The sequence below is a fragment of the Exophiala aquamarina genome, assembly GCF_000709125.1.
Source record: "Exophiala aquamarina CBS 119918 chromosome Unknown aczIA-supercont1.2, whole genome shotgun sequence".
NCBI lineage: Eukaryota > Fungi > Ascomycota > Eurotiomycetes > Chaetothyriales > Herpotrichiellaceae > Exophiala > Exophiala aquamarina.
This window is the reverse complement of record NW_013550586.1, coordinates 2092835-2111227: the sequence shown is the minus strand read 5'-3', so window position 1 is coordinate 2111227 and position 18393 is coordinate 2092835. Positions and strand designations below refer to the sequence as shown.

The following is an 18393-nucleotide window of genomic DNA, read 5'->3' as shown; positions in this document are numbered from 1 at the left end:
GTTCGTTTGCTTGAACAAGTTTACCCATTCTTACTTTTATTATCTACCCAGAGAACTATTCCAATTCCCCTAGCGAAGGGGATATTCCCTGGGGCCTATTCTGAGGCCGCGATTACTTGCAGAATACCGGTTACACTGCTGATAATACCAAATATAACTGTCAGAATGAAGACAACAAATGCTGTCCAGAATGTAGCCCATTGCACGCGATCTCTCCGATCAAACCACCATTGTTGCAGGCTTTTGGGGGAAGTTCTGTCGTAGGCAGTCTGGATTTTGGCAAGCCTTGCATGCCAGTACCTATAGTTGTTGAGGTCAAAAGAAGCTTGCTTTGCCATTGCTAACTCAAGATCAATATGTGGATTCTTCTCCATCATGCGGACGTTTCTCCGTGTTTTGTGCGGTTCTAGGGGACGGAAGAGGAGATATAAAGTGTGAAGCGTTTCCTCAATGAAGCCTTCAGGGAATGGATTTCTGGACCTGTGAGCAACTTGCACGATTTTTAAAAGGAGTTTATGCTTACGGGTCAGGAGAACGCTCCATTGCAGTGAGCATTGCAGAATGGCGGAAGACATGGATGCCTTTGTCTTTATCAACTTTCAGATGTTGAGTAATATCGTCTTCCCAAATCACGGTCATGCCGCCCTTTCTCTTGAAGTGAGAAATACAGAAGTCGCTGGATAGAGTTCCCGGAATTATTTGATCCTTGGGGGTCTTGGGTGGCACTTGTCCCTTGGTCCATTCGGCCAGGGTTTGCGGCGTTTTAAAGTCGAATGTGAAAGGAAGGTGGAGCCACATCTTGATTGCAAATGCGAGGGCTATGGTTGCTTGATCTTGATTGATGGTATTGGACGTGAAGTCTTTTGTCGAGCCACGATCAGGATATTTGGTCGCAATACAGTCTCGAATCTCGTCGATCCTCTCATGTGCGTTGTGTCGGACTATATTCACCAGATGAACCGCCACAAACCGATTATGAAGGCACAATGTTCCATCGCCAGCTGCTTCGATGCAATTTTTCCATAGGTCAATGTAAGGCTGGGGAGGTGCTTCTGAATCCTTCATGGTTGATGGATCCCATTTAAGCGTCCAAACACCTTGCATCACTTCTGCACATACTTCTTGATCAACATCACTCGGACAATTAAATCGTCCACGATGAGATCGAGAATGGAAGCGTTTTGTTCGAGGCCGGTACATGGCGCTTCATTTGGTGGAAGTCTGATGTTGAACGAGGTCACTTGTCCTAGTGAGTGAGAAGTTGTCAAGATTGCATGCTGGGCATCACGTAAAGACGAGAGGATTTGGCCAGGCCGACAGCAATTAAAGGGCAACCAAAGCTGTACCACGATGTGGTGCAAGTTGAATGATAGGCTGTGGCAGGGTATCATGCACACCATTATCGAAGCTAGGCTTGTAAAGATCCCTGCATGCCTGGCAACTGGGAGGGGTAGGGACCGTCCCAGCCCGCTGCTAGCGAATTTCTCAGCCTCAGCCTCAGCAAATACGAAAGCAAAACATTTCTTCATCGCAGCAATTCCGATACCAAACCGATCGAGTGTGGGTTGGAAGCATTGATCTGTACAACCTGGAGGATCTTACAATTCTCTGCAATGACGCCCAATACCAGGTGAAAACAATCGGAAAGTTAGGGATGATCCCGCAACCAAGAATCGATTAAGCTTCGTCTGTTAACCCAATAATGAGCTCGTTCTGGGGCAATCTTGCTCCTAACGACCAGGCAGCATGCTTTGATCCGCGTTCCAAGCCGGCCTTGAATTTCGGATCCAAAAAAGCCTGGGCTGTTCAGGGTCCTCTGCAAAAGGGCTGGAACGGTCAGATTCTCCCTAAGATCATCGAAATCGCGGGCTATGACAATGTACGCGCGATCATATTCAAAGGCTTGAAAGATGTGTCAGTGACTATCACGTGGTCTTGCTATCTGATTGGAAAGCACCCGGATCTTCAAATTCTCCAACCGACAATTATCGCGAAAGCCGGGAATGAATACGTTGCAAAGAACGCCGCCAGGTACTTCCAAAAGTTGAAAGATGGATCATTACGGTCTCTGCTCGGAGGTTTCAAGCTCTCCTATGCCAAATCTACGGTATCCCTGTGTGGGGATGAAGAACCGCCAGAATGTGAACGTTTCGAGCGGCACAAGAGCGTGACCCAGAGTGAAGGCAGGAAGTTCAACCTCTGCGGTGCGCACGTCCGGATTTCAGTCGTCACTGCTGATTCTGCTTTGGATGACAACCGCGTTTTGAAAGATAATCATGCTACTATTGGTGGTGTTATTCGCGTTGACGGGCGCTACTACGCTGTCACAGTTGCTCATGTCTTCCAACCTGACGCAACCCATGCCCCGTCACCTAGCATTTCCAGTCTGCGAGAAGGCGGTTCAAGCCCACGGTATCTTTCTCAGAGTGTGGCAGGATACGCTGTGGCCCTAGATGAAGGCCACCAACCATGTATTGGGCCTTTCACTGGCCGGTCGAGAGTCGTAAATGAACAAAATCTTTTCGAAGGCGGTAACAGCAATCCAATAGCATCAATTATCTGCAACCGTGAGAAAGACTGGGCACTTATTCCAATTACCAATGAAGTCTTCCAGACCAGCAACTCGGTATCATCTGAGTTTCTCCCTCGAATAACTATCCGCAAATTCAAAGACACGCTTCCTGGGAGCCATGTCATTGCCATTTCAGGAGTCTCTGGGTGTCATACTACATCCTTTGAACCAAATGCTTCAGCAATTCTGCTCCCCCAAAGTCAGAAAATCCAACTGACATGGTGTTTACGAGGAAATAGCCTACCCGGAGACTGTGGATCGTGGGTGATTGATCAGCGTGGTCGAGCATATGCAATGATTGTTGCGACAAATTCACAGTCAGATGAAACAGTCTGCATTCCGCTATCCGGCATCATGGACGATATCCAGGACTTTTTGAGTTTAACACATCTTCCCGAACTACCGCTGCATGATGCCTGGAATATCTCAATGGCCAATTTTTCCGGCGAGCATAACGATAGTACCGAGACAGACGATGAGAGTTCGGACGTGGAAAGGCTGGAGATTGTTGGTTCGCACGTAGAAAATGGAGACACCCTTGCGAGAGATGATCATTTGCATAAGGAGGACAGCTTAACGACGGACCCTGAGTCTGAAAAACGTGGCAGGCCTCCCCATTTGTCATCTGGGCAAACGAAAGCTGTGCGCAGCAGTGTGCTCATTGACGGCAAATCTTTCAAAATCCGCGAAATTACTTCAGCGGACCTATCCGGGGTTGTCCAAGACCAGCTGCTCTCAGATCAAAACATTTATCTACTTGTGGAAACGCCAAACCTAGATCAGGAAAAAGACGATACTAGTGTATCTCCAGGGCATAAGCACCAACAGAGCAGCAGGAAGCAAGATCACATGGGCAGTAGCGAGCAGGGTACGCATGCAGGTCATGTTGGAGGAAGCGATGCTCCCAACCAGCCTCGTACCGCAGAACCCATTAAAGTGCCAGAGGAACCGGTCGATCCCACAACAGTGGCAGTCGCTATAGCCAGCAGGAACTTGGATCATCAATTTGAAGCCTCTCTTCGAGACCTCCTAATGGAGGCTGGTTGCGATGTTCAACTGGCTCGAGACATCATGAAGGCTCATTCTGAGAAGGAAGAAGAGATCCGACAATCCTCACTTGCATTGCCAAAGCGTACAGTTATGAGACGGGGAACCGAGGCGAAAACCCGTCCCTCGCTGGGTAGGGCTCGCGATGAACCTAATATTCACGATAGAGGGTCACAGTTGAATGAGAGGGCAATGGAGAAAGGGACAGAGGTTTCTTCACGCCAACTCGAGGCAACAACTCAACGAAAGGCTTCTTCTTTTGCTGCTCTCGGAGGCGCGGAGGTGGAACGACAGGATGAAGATATCTTACCGGATAGAGGCCCTAAGCTCAAACAAAAGAGGCTCGTATATGATCGAGCGAGTAGTCATTTGGTGTATGCTTAATGATTGCGAGAGGAGTGGTAATAAGTTATAATATGCCTCACTATGAAGGAATATGGCTGGAGTAGTGCAGGGCGGCGCTGAGATTGTTAAATCAAATTCGGGCGGAGTGTGATAGATGCGCGTCCATATGAAAGAAAATCCTGCCCAAAGTGTGCTGAAAGCCTGTCACTTAAGTGAGGCTACGTTGGCAGCTTGATACGCAGGGTTGATTGGGCGTGTATTGAAGGGGCAATTTCTGAATGTCGTCCATCTGTAAGGATTCGCTAAGCGAGCATCGTCGCCTGAGGCTGGAGGGGCAATTTGCCAAGTTGCACAACCCACCTCTAGCTGGTTACAACCCATCTGACCTGCTTCTGAGCACAACAAGTTGACAACCCTTCCTTGGGCAGCAATCTGTGGGTGCGTGCAACGATGTCTTTCTCAGAGAAATCGAGCGTAGAGTCAAGTTCCTTCAATGTCTCTGAGTACAATTCTTCGGTCCGGTCGAGCTCCCAGCATCAGCACGTTGGAGATCACTCAATCCCTCGACAATATATGGAGCCGGAGGATGACTCACAGAGTGATAGGACAACTCCTATACCACCTCTAAAGTCACGCAAAAAGCCCAGGAAGAGCATCAGTTCACAGAAGAAGAGGGACGACCGTGACAAGCCCCAGGAACAGGCCCAACAGAGACAGATAGAATATGGCAACGCATTTTATGGCATCTCAGGTCATGGACAACCCAAAGAAAGAAGTGTTGTTTCTCACGAAGAGTTCGTGCCCGATGTGTCCGATACCGCTGTGAAGCTTTTGATCACAGAGCATAACCACAAATTCGAAAATCGGATCAGAGACATCCTGGCTGAAGCTAAAGTCTCCCAAGAGGTTTGCGCTAGAGTGGTCAACAAACACCGAGAGAAGGAATCCCTGAAACAGCAGATGCGAGAAGCTGGTGATGCCGAGTCAACGATAAACCTTGAAAGGGAGCCAGTAGATGAGGTTATCCTGCCCCCGATAGCTGCCGTACCATGGAATAGCGCACATGAACAACGATCGACGCGCCCTCCGTCGGTGAATCGACAGCGGGGACCTGACGAACGTCCCGGAGGCAGGCCAACCACTCGAGTCGCCAAAGACAAAAGGGTCCCGCCGCATAGGAACATATATGAGAAATATCTACAGGACTTGGCGGACGATGAGAGACGGAAGGAATCTGGTGCGCTTCAACGTGTTAGGACTTACATGCCACAAGGTGATGTCTTGCCTTCGTCGCCGCGCATTGAACGGCATCATCATACCCACGAACAACCGCAATTGCACAGATATGAGGATGAGGATCAAGAGATCACTTATGAGCGTCTTGGCAAAGCTGAGAGAGTGGATGGTGCCCGCGGGCTGAGAGCCCAAAGGGCTCCACCGCAACCCCCCGGCATTGCACCCCGTCCAGCACACTTCGATGAGAGACCACTCCATGTCGACATTGGCTTGGATGAAGATGGAGAGCATAATCAGGTCCAAGATTGGCCCAAGGCGCCTGCGCCTCCTGTGTTCCACGACGTGTTCGACTCTACCAGACTCCATGATCAAGAGGGATATTACGAGCCCGAACCAAGAAGATCTGCTGCCAATCCGATGGATTCTCATAGGAACAGAAATTCTGTCTATGAACGAAGGCAAGATCCATACGCCCCAGTGGACAACCCGGAGATGTTCTCGGAAAGAATGACAACGACAATGGATGACTTTGATCGCTGGAAGTTGACCTGGCTTGAAGGTGAGATGCGTGATCTCCGGAGAAAAGCATCGCGACATGGTGGTGGTGGTCGTATTTTCGTGGATCCGCATGATGTTTCAACTCACTACTACTACGAAGACGACAGAGGAGGTCCCCTTATTTTTACCGATGCCGTCGGAGAGGTTCCAGGCAAATTCTCGAAAGCACCAGTTGCTGAAATTGCTGATGTGAACAGAACCAATATGGAAAGGGCAAGAATGTACATTCATGGGACTACAGAACGCGAGAGGCTACCGAGAAGTGAAGCGCGGGTAAGTCGACAAACGCAGGCCGAGCGAGATGAGAATGCTAGGCGACTGCACCAGAGACAAAGGGCAAATGAAAGCGATTATTATCAGGGACGCGACAGGTTGAGGAGTTATCAAGGACCGAGGACAGGCGATGTATCATACCCATACCAGTAGTCGGTTTAAGTGGATGTTTTACCTCCTTGAGAATATGACACCGTGCCACTTGCATCACATGTATGAGAAGCCTAAATAATTTAAATTCATGCAATTTCAGATATGATTCATCATGATCATGACTCTCAGCCTTGCGACAGGCAAGGCTGAGGATTGGCAAACGCGTGGCAGCTTTGACGCGTAATATGCTCCTCCGTATCAGCCCTGTTCTCACAGACTGCTGTGCTTTGAAAGACCCAATTTCACCATAGAACACCTTCCACCTGTTTCGTCTAAGAGTTCGCATTGAAGTCAACGAAAGAAGCCTCTGGGGCAGTGACTGAAAGTTCTCCTCGCTAGGTCCTGCGGCACCGGCATGGATCAGTCAAGTACAAGACAGCTTATCAACGGTCGAACCAGGGACAGCTTGGAAGACGGTCGAAGTTTTGATCTAGACCATATCAAGGATATCTCTGTAGGGCTGCGTTCGACCAGCAGTCCCATATCCTTGGCTACTGGCACCGGATTCAGTATATATCAGAACAGCATCATTCCTGCCATGAAAGCCGCCCAACAAGAGGTTATTCTGGTGACCTGCTTTTGGGCCGATTCTGCAACACTTTCTGCTATCAACGACGCTCTTCGGCACCTATCGGAGAAAGCCACAGCTTCGTCATCAACGATATCTGTTCGGATATGCTTTTCTTCCTCTTCACTCCCGCGGAACCTGCTACTGCCGACTCCTAAGAGGGGTCAGAACTATCCCCCACCTACGTGGGATAAACTTGGATTGCCCCAACCAGACGAACTTGCTGGGTTGAACATGACCATCACCCGCAAGTTTTTCTGGCCTTTTGGCATAATTCATTCCAAATATGTCATTGTAGATCGCGAGATTGCAATATTCCCCTCGTGCAACGTCTCATGGGAACGGTGGTTCGAGGTAGCCATTTCCCTCCAAGGTCCTGTTGTTGGACACCTGCTAGCTTTCCACACTGAATTCTGGGACAATGGCAACCCCCTTGCCCCAATACATCCCTCGGAAGCCAGAAATGAGATCAGTTCTTTGATCGCTCAAATTCCGGTGGTGGACGGACTGGCTGAGACGGCAGTTTTCGATCACGCCCGACATAGCATGACTCTACTTCCTTCACCGCATATGTCGACCTTACTGCCCAATCATCTTCAGCCAGCTTCAATCTTAGGCCACTTACCTTGTTTCCCTGGCATATCTCATACCTTCCCTTCGACCCCTTTGTTGAACACGACCCATCATCTCTTGTTCACAGCAAAGTCCTCGATAGTTATGCTCACCCCTAACTTGACGGAACCCGTTGTCATAGAGGATCTAATTCAAGCATTGGAGCGAGGTGTTGATGTCCACATCTGGACGAATCGCAAACTCATGACAATGGAGCAGATAGTGACAGCCGGTACGACTACTCCGAGGTGTCTTCGGATTTTGGCGAAACGATCCAAAGCACTCAGAGGGTCCTTACAAACAGTATTCTTTGACGATGGTCCCGGGGCGTGGGAAGGTGGGGAAAATGCGAAAGATATCACTCCAATCAAGCTGCATTCAAAGGTAACCATCATCGATGGGGAGAAAATCTTGCTCGGAAGTTGTAATATGGACGCTGCAAGTTGGAAGACGAGTCAAGAATTAGGCATCCTTGTTGAGAGCAGAGAGGTCGTTGAAGAGTTTAAGAGAACGTGGAAGTATGGAGGCCTTGAGTGATCAGATTCAAGACCTGGACGGGGGAAAGTATTGCCTTTTCCCCAGAAGTATCAATCGCCGTGTGTGAATTTCCAAATTCCCCCTACTTAGGGAAGCGGCTCACTCCGATATGAACGGATCGTGACGAGAAAGAGTTAGCTCATGCCGGGGACACTCCTATAAAACGGCTCCGACTTAGATTCGGAATGCTCGACATGTGCCCCAATGCACGTGGAAGCCTGAGCCTTCTCGACATGGCTTCGATATAACTCTCAGGGACTTTCGCTATGTCCCATCTATCGCAACGTTATACTGAAGTGCAATGACGCACCGCCATTCTTTGGCTAGGCACCTTGCTCTCCAAGACTCGATCATTTACCGAAAGGCTAGCCTGACTTTTATCAGCGGTCCAGGGATAATAAATCGAATCGAAACACATCGAGTCCACCAATAACCAGGTCACTTGGTAGGCCAAGCTATCTGCCATCCACTACGATAAAGTGTGAACACATCGGAGCCCATGATCTGGAACTTTCTCTGAACCAGTAGAGAGTCAGGCCTGTGACCTCAGCCTCCTGGATTATCGAGACTAGGAACAATTGCATATCATTTCTGTGGAGAGCTTCGAATAAGATCTCCGGCTGCACCTCACCCTCGAGATTGGCTAATGTTTGCATAGGCTCATCGAGAAATTTGAACTGTTGCCAAAAGGACCAAACCCCACCTTCAGCTTTGGCGGGGTACGCGAACAAGAGAGGCTGAAGGTGGGAGCGATTGTACCCTTGCCTCCACAAACCTTCGGTCGAGGGCAAACTTAGCGATCAGCAGCCACTTTCTTGCTCTTTGGTACCTTCGCCATACGGTGACAGTATGAACTTTCGGGTCAACAGTGATGCGCCTACTTTTCTTGCCTTACAAACCCGCCTCGGATGCCGCGTCAGAGGCGTCCCAAGCAGGGTCTAAGATATCGCATCAGAAACACGCCGCGCGTGAACATCACCGCAAAGCAAAGTTGGCAAAGCAACATTTGAAACCTACTCAAAGAGGCAGCCGCGGCGGGGTCCAAAGCCATGCAGAATATGGAGGACGCTTTATTGAATGGAAAGTCCAAGGTGACGAATTAGAGGAAGCGCAGCTTAATGCAAACCCGACAAGCTCTCTTGGAGCTGGCAGGCTCGATCCTTTTGATGTCTACTGCGCTAGCAACCAGCCGTTGATGGTGCATGAGATGCTTGATCATGGTAAGCATTTTGCGAACGCTTTCTGGGAAGTCTACCTAGTAATTGGCCGGCGCCAACAATCTCCTAATACAGGTGTTTCCAGTCACCGGAGTCTAGAGTTGCTGACACTAGTCAACAGCAATATCATGCCAATGGACCCTTTTCGCGCCAGATAACAAGCCTAGCTCTCTAAATGCGGTAAAACAAGCCGTCATGAACTTAGCCATGGATTCTCCCTTACTCTTCCATACTTTAGTATTCGCTGGCGCAACGCACAAGGCTTTTCACCAAGCTCAGACCGTCAACAATCGGAAGAGCCAAGTCCTGCGTCTAACTTGCAAAGGAAAAGCTCTCCAAACCTTGAGAAGGGCATTGAGCGCCCCAGAGACCATGTGCTCGGACGATGTGATCTTCTCCATGCTCCTTCTCGCCTCACATGGCAGCGGTGAGAAGGTCACGGCGGCGACTTACAGGGAAAAAAGAATTCTCGCTGCAGCTCAAGATGCGCAATTCTATGCAAGCATGGAGTATGAGTGGTCGCATATGAGAGGATTGCTGGACGTTCTCCGTGTGAAAGGAGGGTTACAGGAAATATCTGTTCCTGGCGTTGCTTTTGCCATTGCATCGTAAGTGCTTACCTGGATCGTCTACCCACCTTATGTCGTCGGTGTCTCAGCTCACTTGCGCTTTCACCCTAGGTTTGACACGCACACAGCAATAATGTTCCAGTCGAAACCTACCTTCCCGACTCTGATACCCTCAGCTTCGGTTCTTAAATCGTGGCCTTCGAGTGATCCTACTAGTCTAGCATTCCAGCGGTCCCCTCATCTAATATCTGGCTTCAAATTCCTTTCCTACATGGAAATCCCGCAGGCGAGAGATCTGCTCAATGTCCTGCAAGGCATGCGTGACATCATTGTTGGCTTTGACAGTTTCCAGCAAGGAGATGCAAATGCTCCCAACCTCAAACAGATCATCTTCGCACGAAATCTCAACCAGCACGAACTCATCAGCCTAGATAATTTGTGGATTGGCATCTCCTCACCAGATTCCGGTACAACGAGTTTCACCACTACTGAACCAGAAAACTCACGAGATATCGTCCTCTATGAGATCTCGAGAATCTGCGCCATTGTCTTCCAGATCGTGACTCTTCTACCAAACCTTCACAGCGTCCAGCCTGTCACGATGGCCTACGCAGTTCGCTTGAAGGACATCCTCATATCCTGCAAGAGCTCCCTCAGATCTTGCGACGGCTACATGGACCATGACCTACTACTCTGGGCTGGCATTCTTGGGGCATGGCTCACTCAGGGAATGAGCATGCGGATCTGGTTCATTGAACATTTGGCGCGTGAAATCATCCCTCTCGTGGCACATGGTAATTTGAGTGAACTCTACGAGTCTCCTCGAAAATCCTGGGAGCTGGCACGAAGCAAAGTCACAAGTTTCCTGTGGCTGGACAGTGAATGTGACTCACCTTATCGGGAAGTCTGGGAAGAAGTGGAGGTCTGGGCGGTGCCGGATGCACAGGGCGTGATCTGCTGAGATATTTCCTGATATCTTACTGCTCTCGATATCAGAAGAACAAGATGGCGGGACTTGAGGAGATCTTGCTGGTGCATCACTGATCCATTCAATGTGTCTATGCTAAAGGCATCCGCCTCCTCGAGCTCACTGCTTCCGGTTCGTCCCAAAGACTCGCTACCAATTTTCGATCACTGGCAGGTTTCATCGATTAGCCATGTGCCGAGGTTTTGTGGAAGAAGATGGAGGACACTTACCCAGTCCAAGGTTCTCGGCCATGTTGAACTGCATGATTCTATGAATTGATAGTCAGCCTTTGTCTCGACCGCCGACCGATTTTGACTACTCATTTCTGGCAAGGAGGAACCTACAACATCACCCTTGGCCCAAGCCACCAAAGACCTTGTTTCACTGCAAGTGGATCAGAGTTTATCCAATACAACTATTTTGATGAGAAGATACTTCACGATTTGAACGGCGACTTCAAGATATTCGTGTGGTATTGGTGTACCGTCAGCATACTACGTCGAGAAGCAGTCAGCAGCAGCAAAGATAGGCCATCGGATTCGTTCAAAGTCGACTTATGAAAACGGGAGGCTGATATTCGCCATTCTCGTTCAAATGTGGAGGATCGAGCGTCCCAGCTTTCTTGGCGTTTAAATACCTAGAAATGACATTATTAAAGAAGGCAGGCTTGCCAGTCTGCTCGTGGCGTCTGACTGCAGGCAGCCGCTGGAATACACGCAAATCTCCTAGTTGATTTTCGGGAGACTGGGTCTCCCACTGCCAGGTCGCAATTGGGATTCGACGTATCTCACGTTCGATCTTCAAGCGTGCCGTTTCGGTGTCATTGGTGTCAAGAACCTTTATACCGTAAGATTGCAGCAAGGACGTTCCAGGGGAGGTAATATCGGTTCGCGGACGGTTACGATAGAATAGTTGATACTGGACTCCCTGACAATCGAGTTTGGTTGAACCCAACCCGACGATCGCGTTCTTGCCAGGGCGTCGCTTACCTTTTCTTCCACCGCCTTGATAAAGTCGGGAATCTGTTGTTGAAGTCTCCGGTACAACACTATCGAGCTGCTGATAGGGGTTTCCCAACCTGATCATTTTGTCAGGCACTCTCCGATTTTTAAATTTTGGAAGTCTACGAACCGGCCTCGGGAGCGGAAGAGCAGTAAAAGAAGACATAAGCAGGATAGTGAGGGCTCAATCCAAACTCATTATGAGGATATACTGGCTGCGTGTTGGGACCTTCATTGGCTGCAGCAACGTTGAATGCAAGGATGGTCCGTCGGACAGGATCCCGATATCTTCATGTGGACTCCATCCAAAAGATCGGGCACACAGTGAGAACTCCTCGGGGTCTTTCAACCCGAGTGCTTTGAAGTGAATCGCTCCTTGATTGGTGAGGAGATCTCGAATGGTGCCGCAAGCCGCAAGCCGTGAAGCTGCAGAAATTTTCCGATCCAAAGTTACCTTCGCTCCTGGTGCAAGTTCCAGAGGGAGCGAATCCAGCATATATCGGTTTGTGGCGTTGAATGCTGCATGATTTTCATTTGACGCTGCGGTCAGTCCACTCGAGACTGTGTCGTGATCCACCGTAACGGTGCTAAGAACTTCTACCGCTGATGAGCCATTCTCCTCACCTCAGCGCAAGAACAATGCAGAATATATCGGAGGGACAAAAGAATATCAGGATCGATCGTGGGATTGATTGCCATGCGCACCTTCCTTATCAGAGCATATATTTTGTCTTATATCAGGTGGCTGTTGCAGATATACCCAAGTCCCAATGTTGATACGCCCAAGGCTTCTTGCAACATTTTGCTTTCAATCACGCCATCGACGTAATGCGCCCACCTCATCAACATTCGGCCTTCTAGAAAACTCACACTCGCTGTCTGTTTCTATATCAGGCTCTTGGAACGGTCTTGACGACGTAAAACGGCCATAGAACCAGTCGCTCACCCATGGCCAGGTTCGTTTAGCTACGGCTTTGGCCAAGCAACTGTTGATACAACAGATCCCCTGCTATCCACCCCGATCAGTACCCGTCGGACAAATCACAGGGTGCAGTGGCGTGCTCACTCAACAATGTAGAACGAGACCGTAGTAAAAATCTCTCGCTGATGGTGGGATTTGTCCAAGCGCACGGATGAGAAACGGAACCAGCCATTGCAACACCGCTTGTCTCAATGGAGCCTACTATGAGGGTTATCAATTTGGATTCCCACGTTGAATGTGAATTCTTCGCTTATTTTAACGGATATGACACCATGGTTAAGCGGTTGAAGTTTTGGAGTTTCTGTGATCATTGGACCAGCCGAAATCTATGCAGTCGTCCTTATAAGTCTACTAGCCGTCAAATTTTGAGTGCTTGTCTGGCATAGAGACAACGCTCGCAGTGGACACCAGCACAAGATGGCGGACGTAGACAAGGACATTCTGCGGCAAGGGTTTCTGTAGACCTGAAGGACGCGGAATTTCCAAGAGATTCGAACGAAGCCTCACAAGAACAGGCCCCATTGCCTCACTCCACACTTGTAAGGTGGTACCGAAGCACTCTTTTTAATGTGATTATTGTTGGCTTAATATCCTTCATACAGCCCGGTACCTGGAATGCTCTGAATTGTAAGCAAAGGTTGCGATCTTGGGATATGCATCAATGCTAACGTACTATCAAAGATACTGGAGCGGGCGGTCAACAAGAGCCGTACCTTGTGAACGGTGCTAATTCCCTGACCTTTGGAATCATGGTTTTCGGTTGCTCAACATTTGCTATTCTGGCATATCGATTCGGCCTCAAGCCAATGCTGATCATCGGTACTTTGGGCTATGCTCCATATTCAGCCGCATTGTACGTCAATAATCGATACGGAACTGAGTGGTTTGTTTTATTTGGAGCCACAACTTGCGGCATCGCTGCTTCGGCTCTTTGGGCTACCAAGGGGGCAATCGCTCATGGTTATCCAGCGGTGAACGACAGAGGAATTTACAGTAAGTTAGTCAGACATCTGAAAGTTTCTCTCATCTGATTGAATATGTAGCCGGGATCTGGCTTGTTCTGAGAGAACTCGGTCAACTCATTGGCGCATCGATCCAGCTCTCCTTGAACCACAGGTCAGCACAGACGGGCAAGGTCGGGTATAACACTTATCTTGTGCTAATCGGGCTTCAATATCTTGGATTTCCTCTCGCACTACTGATTTCGCCTCCCGGGAAGGCGATTCGTTCTGATGGCACGCGCGTCCCGGATCCTATGAAGGCGAAGTTGGTTACGGATCTGCTTCGCGACTGTCATGATATCGTTACTCGGTTGGCAATTCGCCAATGAAACAAATATGAGGACTCACCCACCAAGGTCAGCATTGACTAGACTTCGCCCGGGTTTGGTCCCGCGTTTGTAGTGAACGTGTTATTTCGGTAAGAACAGCAGCCCAGCCATAAGACCACAGAGAGCTAATAACGGAACAGTTTCATGAATGAATCTCACTACATATTCGTATACTGGATTGTGGGAACCTTTTTCGAAGAGGTGGAGACGCTCACTCTCTCCGTGGGCATCATTCGATCATTTGAGTCCGTTAGTAGCTGTCTGACATTCGGAATTGGTGCGGCAAAGGTTTCTCCAATGGTGAATTTGATTATTGCTTTCGTAATGTTCGCCATCTGCATACCGCCAACCTTCTATTTGACGTGGCAAGTGCCAGAGCACCCACAGGACATCAGGAAGCAGTTGGATGGTGAAGCGAATCATTCAGACGAGGAGAACACGAGAGCTGCTGCTTAAGCATTATACCTAAAATCACAATGAAGAGAGGACTATGAAAAATTCCAAGTCTTAGCCCATAATTGAACATCAGCATATCCACAGTTGCATAGCTCACCGGAAGAGGACCCGCAAATCGTTCGTTATCCGTAGAGACCTTTAAATTTCATGGCAGCGCCTGCAATTCTCGGGCTTCAGACTCCTCCAGAAGGTCAGGAAATCAGGAAACCTGTAGTAACGTAGACATGGCAGAGCATTCTATCTCTAGGCTGCAGGTTTCCTCAATGACGAGGTAGTCGAAGCATATATGGAAGAAATGCATTCAATATTGCACGTGAAAATCCACTAAGATCTACATGGATCACATCACCCACCATCAGTCTCTCAAATGACCGGCCAAACCTGCTTCACAAAATCCTCCACGTCCTGAACCAGCACTTTCGGCCTCTCCAACGCAGCAAAGTGACCGCCCTAAGCACAATTCAAGAGCTGTGTTAGCAACAACAACCCTAAACACAAAATACCAAGGTCGAGGACGAGGACGAGGTTGGCCGCTGAAATGGGGGAAGGGGGACAAGGAGATATCGTGCAACCTACCGCATTGTGCTGCCGATACCAAACCAGATTGCCCTGCTTCTCCACCCACGCCCTGGGCATCGGTCCTAGTTCTCGTGGAAACCAAGAGTAGCCCACTGGTTTGCTGCAACGGTATTTCGGATTGCTGTGTGCTAGTTCCTTGACGCCTGGGTCGACCTGGACACCGCGGAGATGAATTGTTAGTCCTGGTTGGTGGAGTCTTTTGAACCCTACTGGTTATACTGGGGGGAACGTAGGTTTCCTTACCGGTCTGTACGGGTATATACAGCGAGGGAATGTCTCGGTGAACCAGTACAAGGTGACGTCGTCGAGGATCTCGTCCAAGGGTGGCGTTTCGTCGGACCATTCGATGAACTTTTCGCCGACCCTGTGGGCAAGGAGGAGAGTCAGCTTACGAAACGAAGCGGTAGGATGCATGCGTCCTCACCACGCGAGTAAGGAGAGTGGGCTCGCGGCCAGGGCAAACCCGATTGTTGCAGGTCTGGTGCGATGCTCCACGGAATAAGCTGAACCGTCGACCATCCAACGCTGCATGCGTTCCACACCCGCCCGCTCTTCGTCGTTGACCTCCTTCGGATCAACTCCTGCTGGTTCGGTCCACATCATGGAGAAATTGACTGTCTTGGAGTGTTAAGATATGGTATCTTCATGGATGCAGGAGAGTACTTGCGGTGTATTGCTGCGCTTGTTAGCGGATTCCCATATATGACCCGGGGAGAGGGGGGTGTTGGTATACCTTTACATTCATCATAGAACTTATTCAGGATCCTGCATTCGAACGACCCAACATCGCCTCCCTGCGCGACATACCCAGCGCCAAATCCAAGACCCACCATAAGTTTATTCATGATGCGTGCGACATCCTCTTGGTTGAAGGACTTTGTTAGCGGGGGACCGGACGAGAGGGTGTAGCCTGGCAGAGAAGGGACGATTATATGATACGGTAGCTCCTCTGGCGAATACCGTTTGCGAATTATGTCCATCAGGCTGAGGAATTCGAGAAAGCTGCCTGCATTGTTGAGTCAGTGGACGCTGTCTAGAAAGCCTTCTTCCTAGGCTATGGGCCCAAACCGACCTGGCCAGCCATGCATGAACAGTAGGGGAATTGCATCTTGTTTCTTCGAGAATAACGCTGCGAAATGGATTTGGAACGTCTCTCCGTCGTCTTCGATATCAACTTTGAAGTTGGGAAATGAATTGATATATGTCTCCCGCTGTCGCCTAATGTCACGAGGGTGAGCATGTCGCATTTACGCCGTTGAGTTGAAGGCACTGCCTAGGCGACTCGCTGCAGTAGTGAAACATACCAGTCGTATTTCGTGAGCCAGTACTCCTTTGCCTTTGACATCCATTCATGGGTCACTCCGTAGTTGTTCTCACTTTGCAGGTTTTCGTAAGTCTTCGGGGCAAGTCTAGATATGCGCAGTAGATCTTTGAAATCTGAGATGTCTCGGTCTGGTACTTCCAGATGATATCTCAGGGGCCGTAGTTGGGCAGCCTCGGGGACGGTGCCGTAGTTTGCCATTTCTTTGATACTACCTTGTCAATTAAGGATTGAGAAATGTGGCGTGGACGTTGTGGACTGTGGGAATGATTGTACAAGAGAGGTGGGCCACTTTGCACATTATGGGGTGTCCTGAAGAAATCTACCTTTTAATGATCTCATACACCGAGTACGCATACGATGCATTACTAACCATATGTAGAGCTTGATTTTAAGCACAACTGACTTCTCCTCCACCTAAGTGGGAGGTGGAGAGATGTGGGTGGATGTGAGGACCAAGGCTTACAGCCGCCGGAGGTCAGTAATTGCGGCAGTTCAATAACCTCGGCCCCGTCCAGTGCGAGAGCCGACCAGCAACATATGTAGCTGCCTGCAACCAGGAACTAAGCGTAGAGCTTTGAATGGTGTACACGACTTTGAGGAAACGCATCAAAGCAAAGCAGTGCGATCTATCGGCCCTCAACTGCTTGCTACTTGAGCCTGCGGACGAAAACACCAACCAATGAATCGCCTCTGTGTTTGTGATTATCTCGGATGTGGGATTTCAACCTTCTGACATTCCCACTCTTTGGAAAGTGCAACAAGTCCTCTTTTTGTATCAGCCTTGTAATTCTAGCATCATGCCGCCATTCGCAGGCACTTGGTTGCCTAAGAAATTACGATGAGCCAAGGTGCACCATGTCAAGAATAGGGAGTCTCACAATTGATCCAGCTCGCCTCTGGACTTGCCACGAAAGATATGATACTGGCGACCTCCTCTGGCCTCCCAAGTCTCTTCAACGGGCTGAGGTTCTCCGTAAGCTTTCCGAATTCGGGCCCATTGACTTGGATTGACTTTCTCAAGGACTCCGTATCGGTGCATCCACAACCGATGGAGTTGACGGTAATGCCCATGCTAGGTCCGTAGATGACAGCCAGGTTGCGAGCAATGGAGTCCATCGCGGCTTTGCTGCAGCAATGCATTATAAATGGATCACCATTGGCCATCTTACTGGAACCAGAGGAATTCATGATGATTCGCCCACCAGCAGACATGTGTTTGATGGCTTCAACTAAAAGCTGCAATGATGCCCAAGCTTGACCGATCATGATTTTTTCAAAATGTTCGTAGCTCATCTGTGATGCCGGTACATGGTCATCAATGTCCTGTACACCGGCGTTGGAGACAAGTATATCGATATGATCGATGCTCAATTTGGAGAGACATATCTGGATGACTTCTTGCCGAATTCGCGGTTCTTGACATCTGCCTTTACGGCAACAGCACGGCAATCCGGACTGATGTCTGTAATCGCCTCGAGAACCTCCCGTGCTGCAGCGTTATCTTGGACGTAGGTGATTGCGATGTGGCTGCAACCTTTCCGGGCGAAGTTGAGGGCAGTCTCTCGACCGATTCCTTTGCTTCCTCCTGTAATGATTGCGACCTTCCCTTTCAAAGGAGCTGGAATAGTAGTGATTGCCATGGCATTGGTAAACTGACCGGAAACAGCGTAGTATTTAATTGAGCTCTCATTTTCAGCGAGTTTGGCCTTTTGATGTACTTCTTGTGGATGCTCTGCCTGCATAAATTGAGCATTCCTCGACATGCGTACATGGGTGGCCTCATGCTAGTATACGACGGGCATCGATCTGACCTTTGAGCCTTGATTCTAAGTAAGTGGATGCATTCGATGACCGCCAAACTGGCTGTTCACGTCCGACAGGTGACAGCATGACAAGGTACGGCCCCAGGTGGCCACTGGTGGCCTAAGACTCCAAGGGGAGCGAGATGCTGCCTCAGATAATTAGTCCTTGACAAGCCCATTTGATATTTCCGTCCGTAGTGAGAGCCTAATCCTGATCGGGCGCCTATAATGACGCTAGTGTTATTATCATCTCAATCATTACCTT

General features: G+C 49.3%; 7 protein-coding genes across 7 annotated transcripts; 4 read left to right on the top strand and 3 right to left on the bottom strand.

Annotated features, from left to right (window-relative positions):
- Positions 1–95: 95 nt before the first annotated feature.
- Positions 96–1065, bottom strand: A1O9_02580 (uncharacterized protein; the record flags this gene model as incomplete). The annotated part of the gene is made up of 2 exons (XM_013408152.1): positions 96–474; positions 524–1065. 2 exons carry the CDS (start codon positions 1063–1065, stop codon positions 96–98), a joined length of 921 nt encoding a protein of 306 aa, XP_013263606.1.
- A 548-nt stretch (positions 1066–1613) lies between these two features.
- A1O9_02579 (uncharacterized protein) lies at positions 1614–4003 on the top strand (the record flags this gene model as incomplete). The annotated part of the gene is made up of 2 exons (XM_013408151.1): positions 1614–1630; positions 1708–4003. The coding sequence occupies 2 exons, from the start codon at positions 1614–1616 to the stop codon at positions 4001–4003; spliced, it is 2313 nt and encodes a 770-aa protein (XP_013263605.1).
- A 2536-nt stretch (positions 4004–6539) lies between these two features.
- Positions 6540–7901, top strand: A1O9_02578 (uncharacterized protein; the record flags this gene model as incomplete). Its single annotated transcript, XM_013408150.1, has 1 exon — positions 6540–7901. The coding sequence occupies one exon, from the start codon at positions 6540–6542 to the stop codon at positions 7899–7901; it is 1362 nt and encodes a 453-aa protein (XP_013263604.1).
- Positions 7902–8772: 871 nt separating this feature from the next.
- Positions 8773–10648, top strand: A1O9_02577 (uncharacterized protein; the record flags this gene model as incomplete). Its single annotated transcript, XM_013408149.1, has 3 exons — positions 8773–9121; positions 9240–9726; positions 9799–10648. The coding sequence occupies 3 exons, from the start codon at positions 8773–8775 to the stop codon at positions 10646–10648; spliced, it is 1686 nt and encodes a 561-aa protein (XP_013263603.1).
- A 2738-nt stretch (positions 10649–13386) lies between these two features.
- Positions 13387–13967, top strand: A1O9_02576 (uncharacterized protein; the record flags this gene model as incomplete). The annotated part of the gene is made up of 2 exons (XM_013408148.1): positions 13387–13630; positions 13681–13967. The coding sequence occupies 2 exons, from the start codon at positions 13387–13389 to the stop codon at positions 13965–13967; spliced, it is 531 nt and encodes a 176-aa protein (XP_013263602.1).
- Positions 13968–14786: 819 nt separating this feature from the next.
- On the bottom strand, positions 14787–16524 carry A1O9_02575 (uncharacterized protein; the record flags this gene model as incomplete). Its single annotated transcript, XM_013408147.1, has 7 exons — positions 14787–14873; positions 15000–15155; positions 15246–15366; positions 15427–15616; positions 15736–16004; positions 16071–16220; positions 16307–16524. 7 exons carry the CDS (start codon positions 16522–16524, stop codon positions 14787–14789), a joined length of 1191 nt encoding a protein of 396 aa, XP_013263601.1.
- Positions 16525–17184: 660 nt separating this feature from the next.
- A1O9_02574 (uncharacterized protein) lies at positions 17185–18089 on the bottom strand (the record flags this gene model as incomplete). The annotated part of the gene is made up of 2 exons (XM_013408146.1): positions 17185–17649; positions 17760–18089. 2 exons carry the CDS (start codon positions 18087–18089, stop codon positions 17185–17187), a joined length of 795 nt encoding a protein of 264 aa, XP_013263600.1.
- Between the last annotated feature and the right edge of the window lie 304 nt (positions 18090–18393).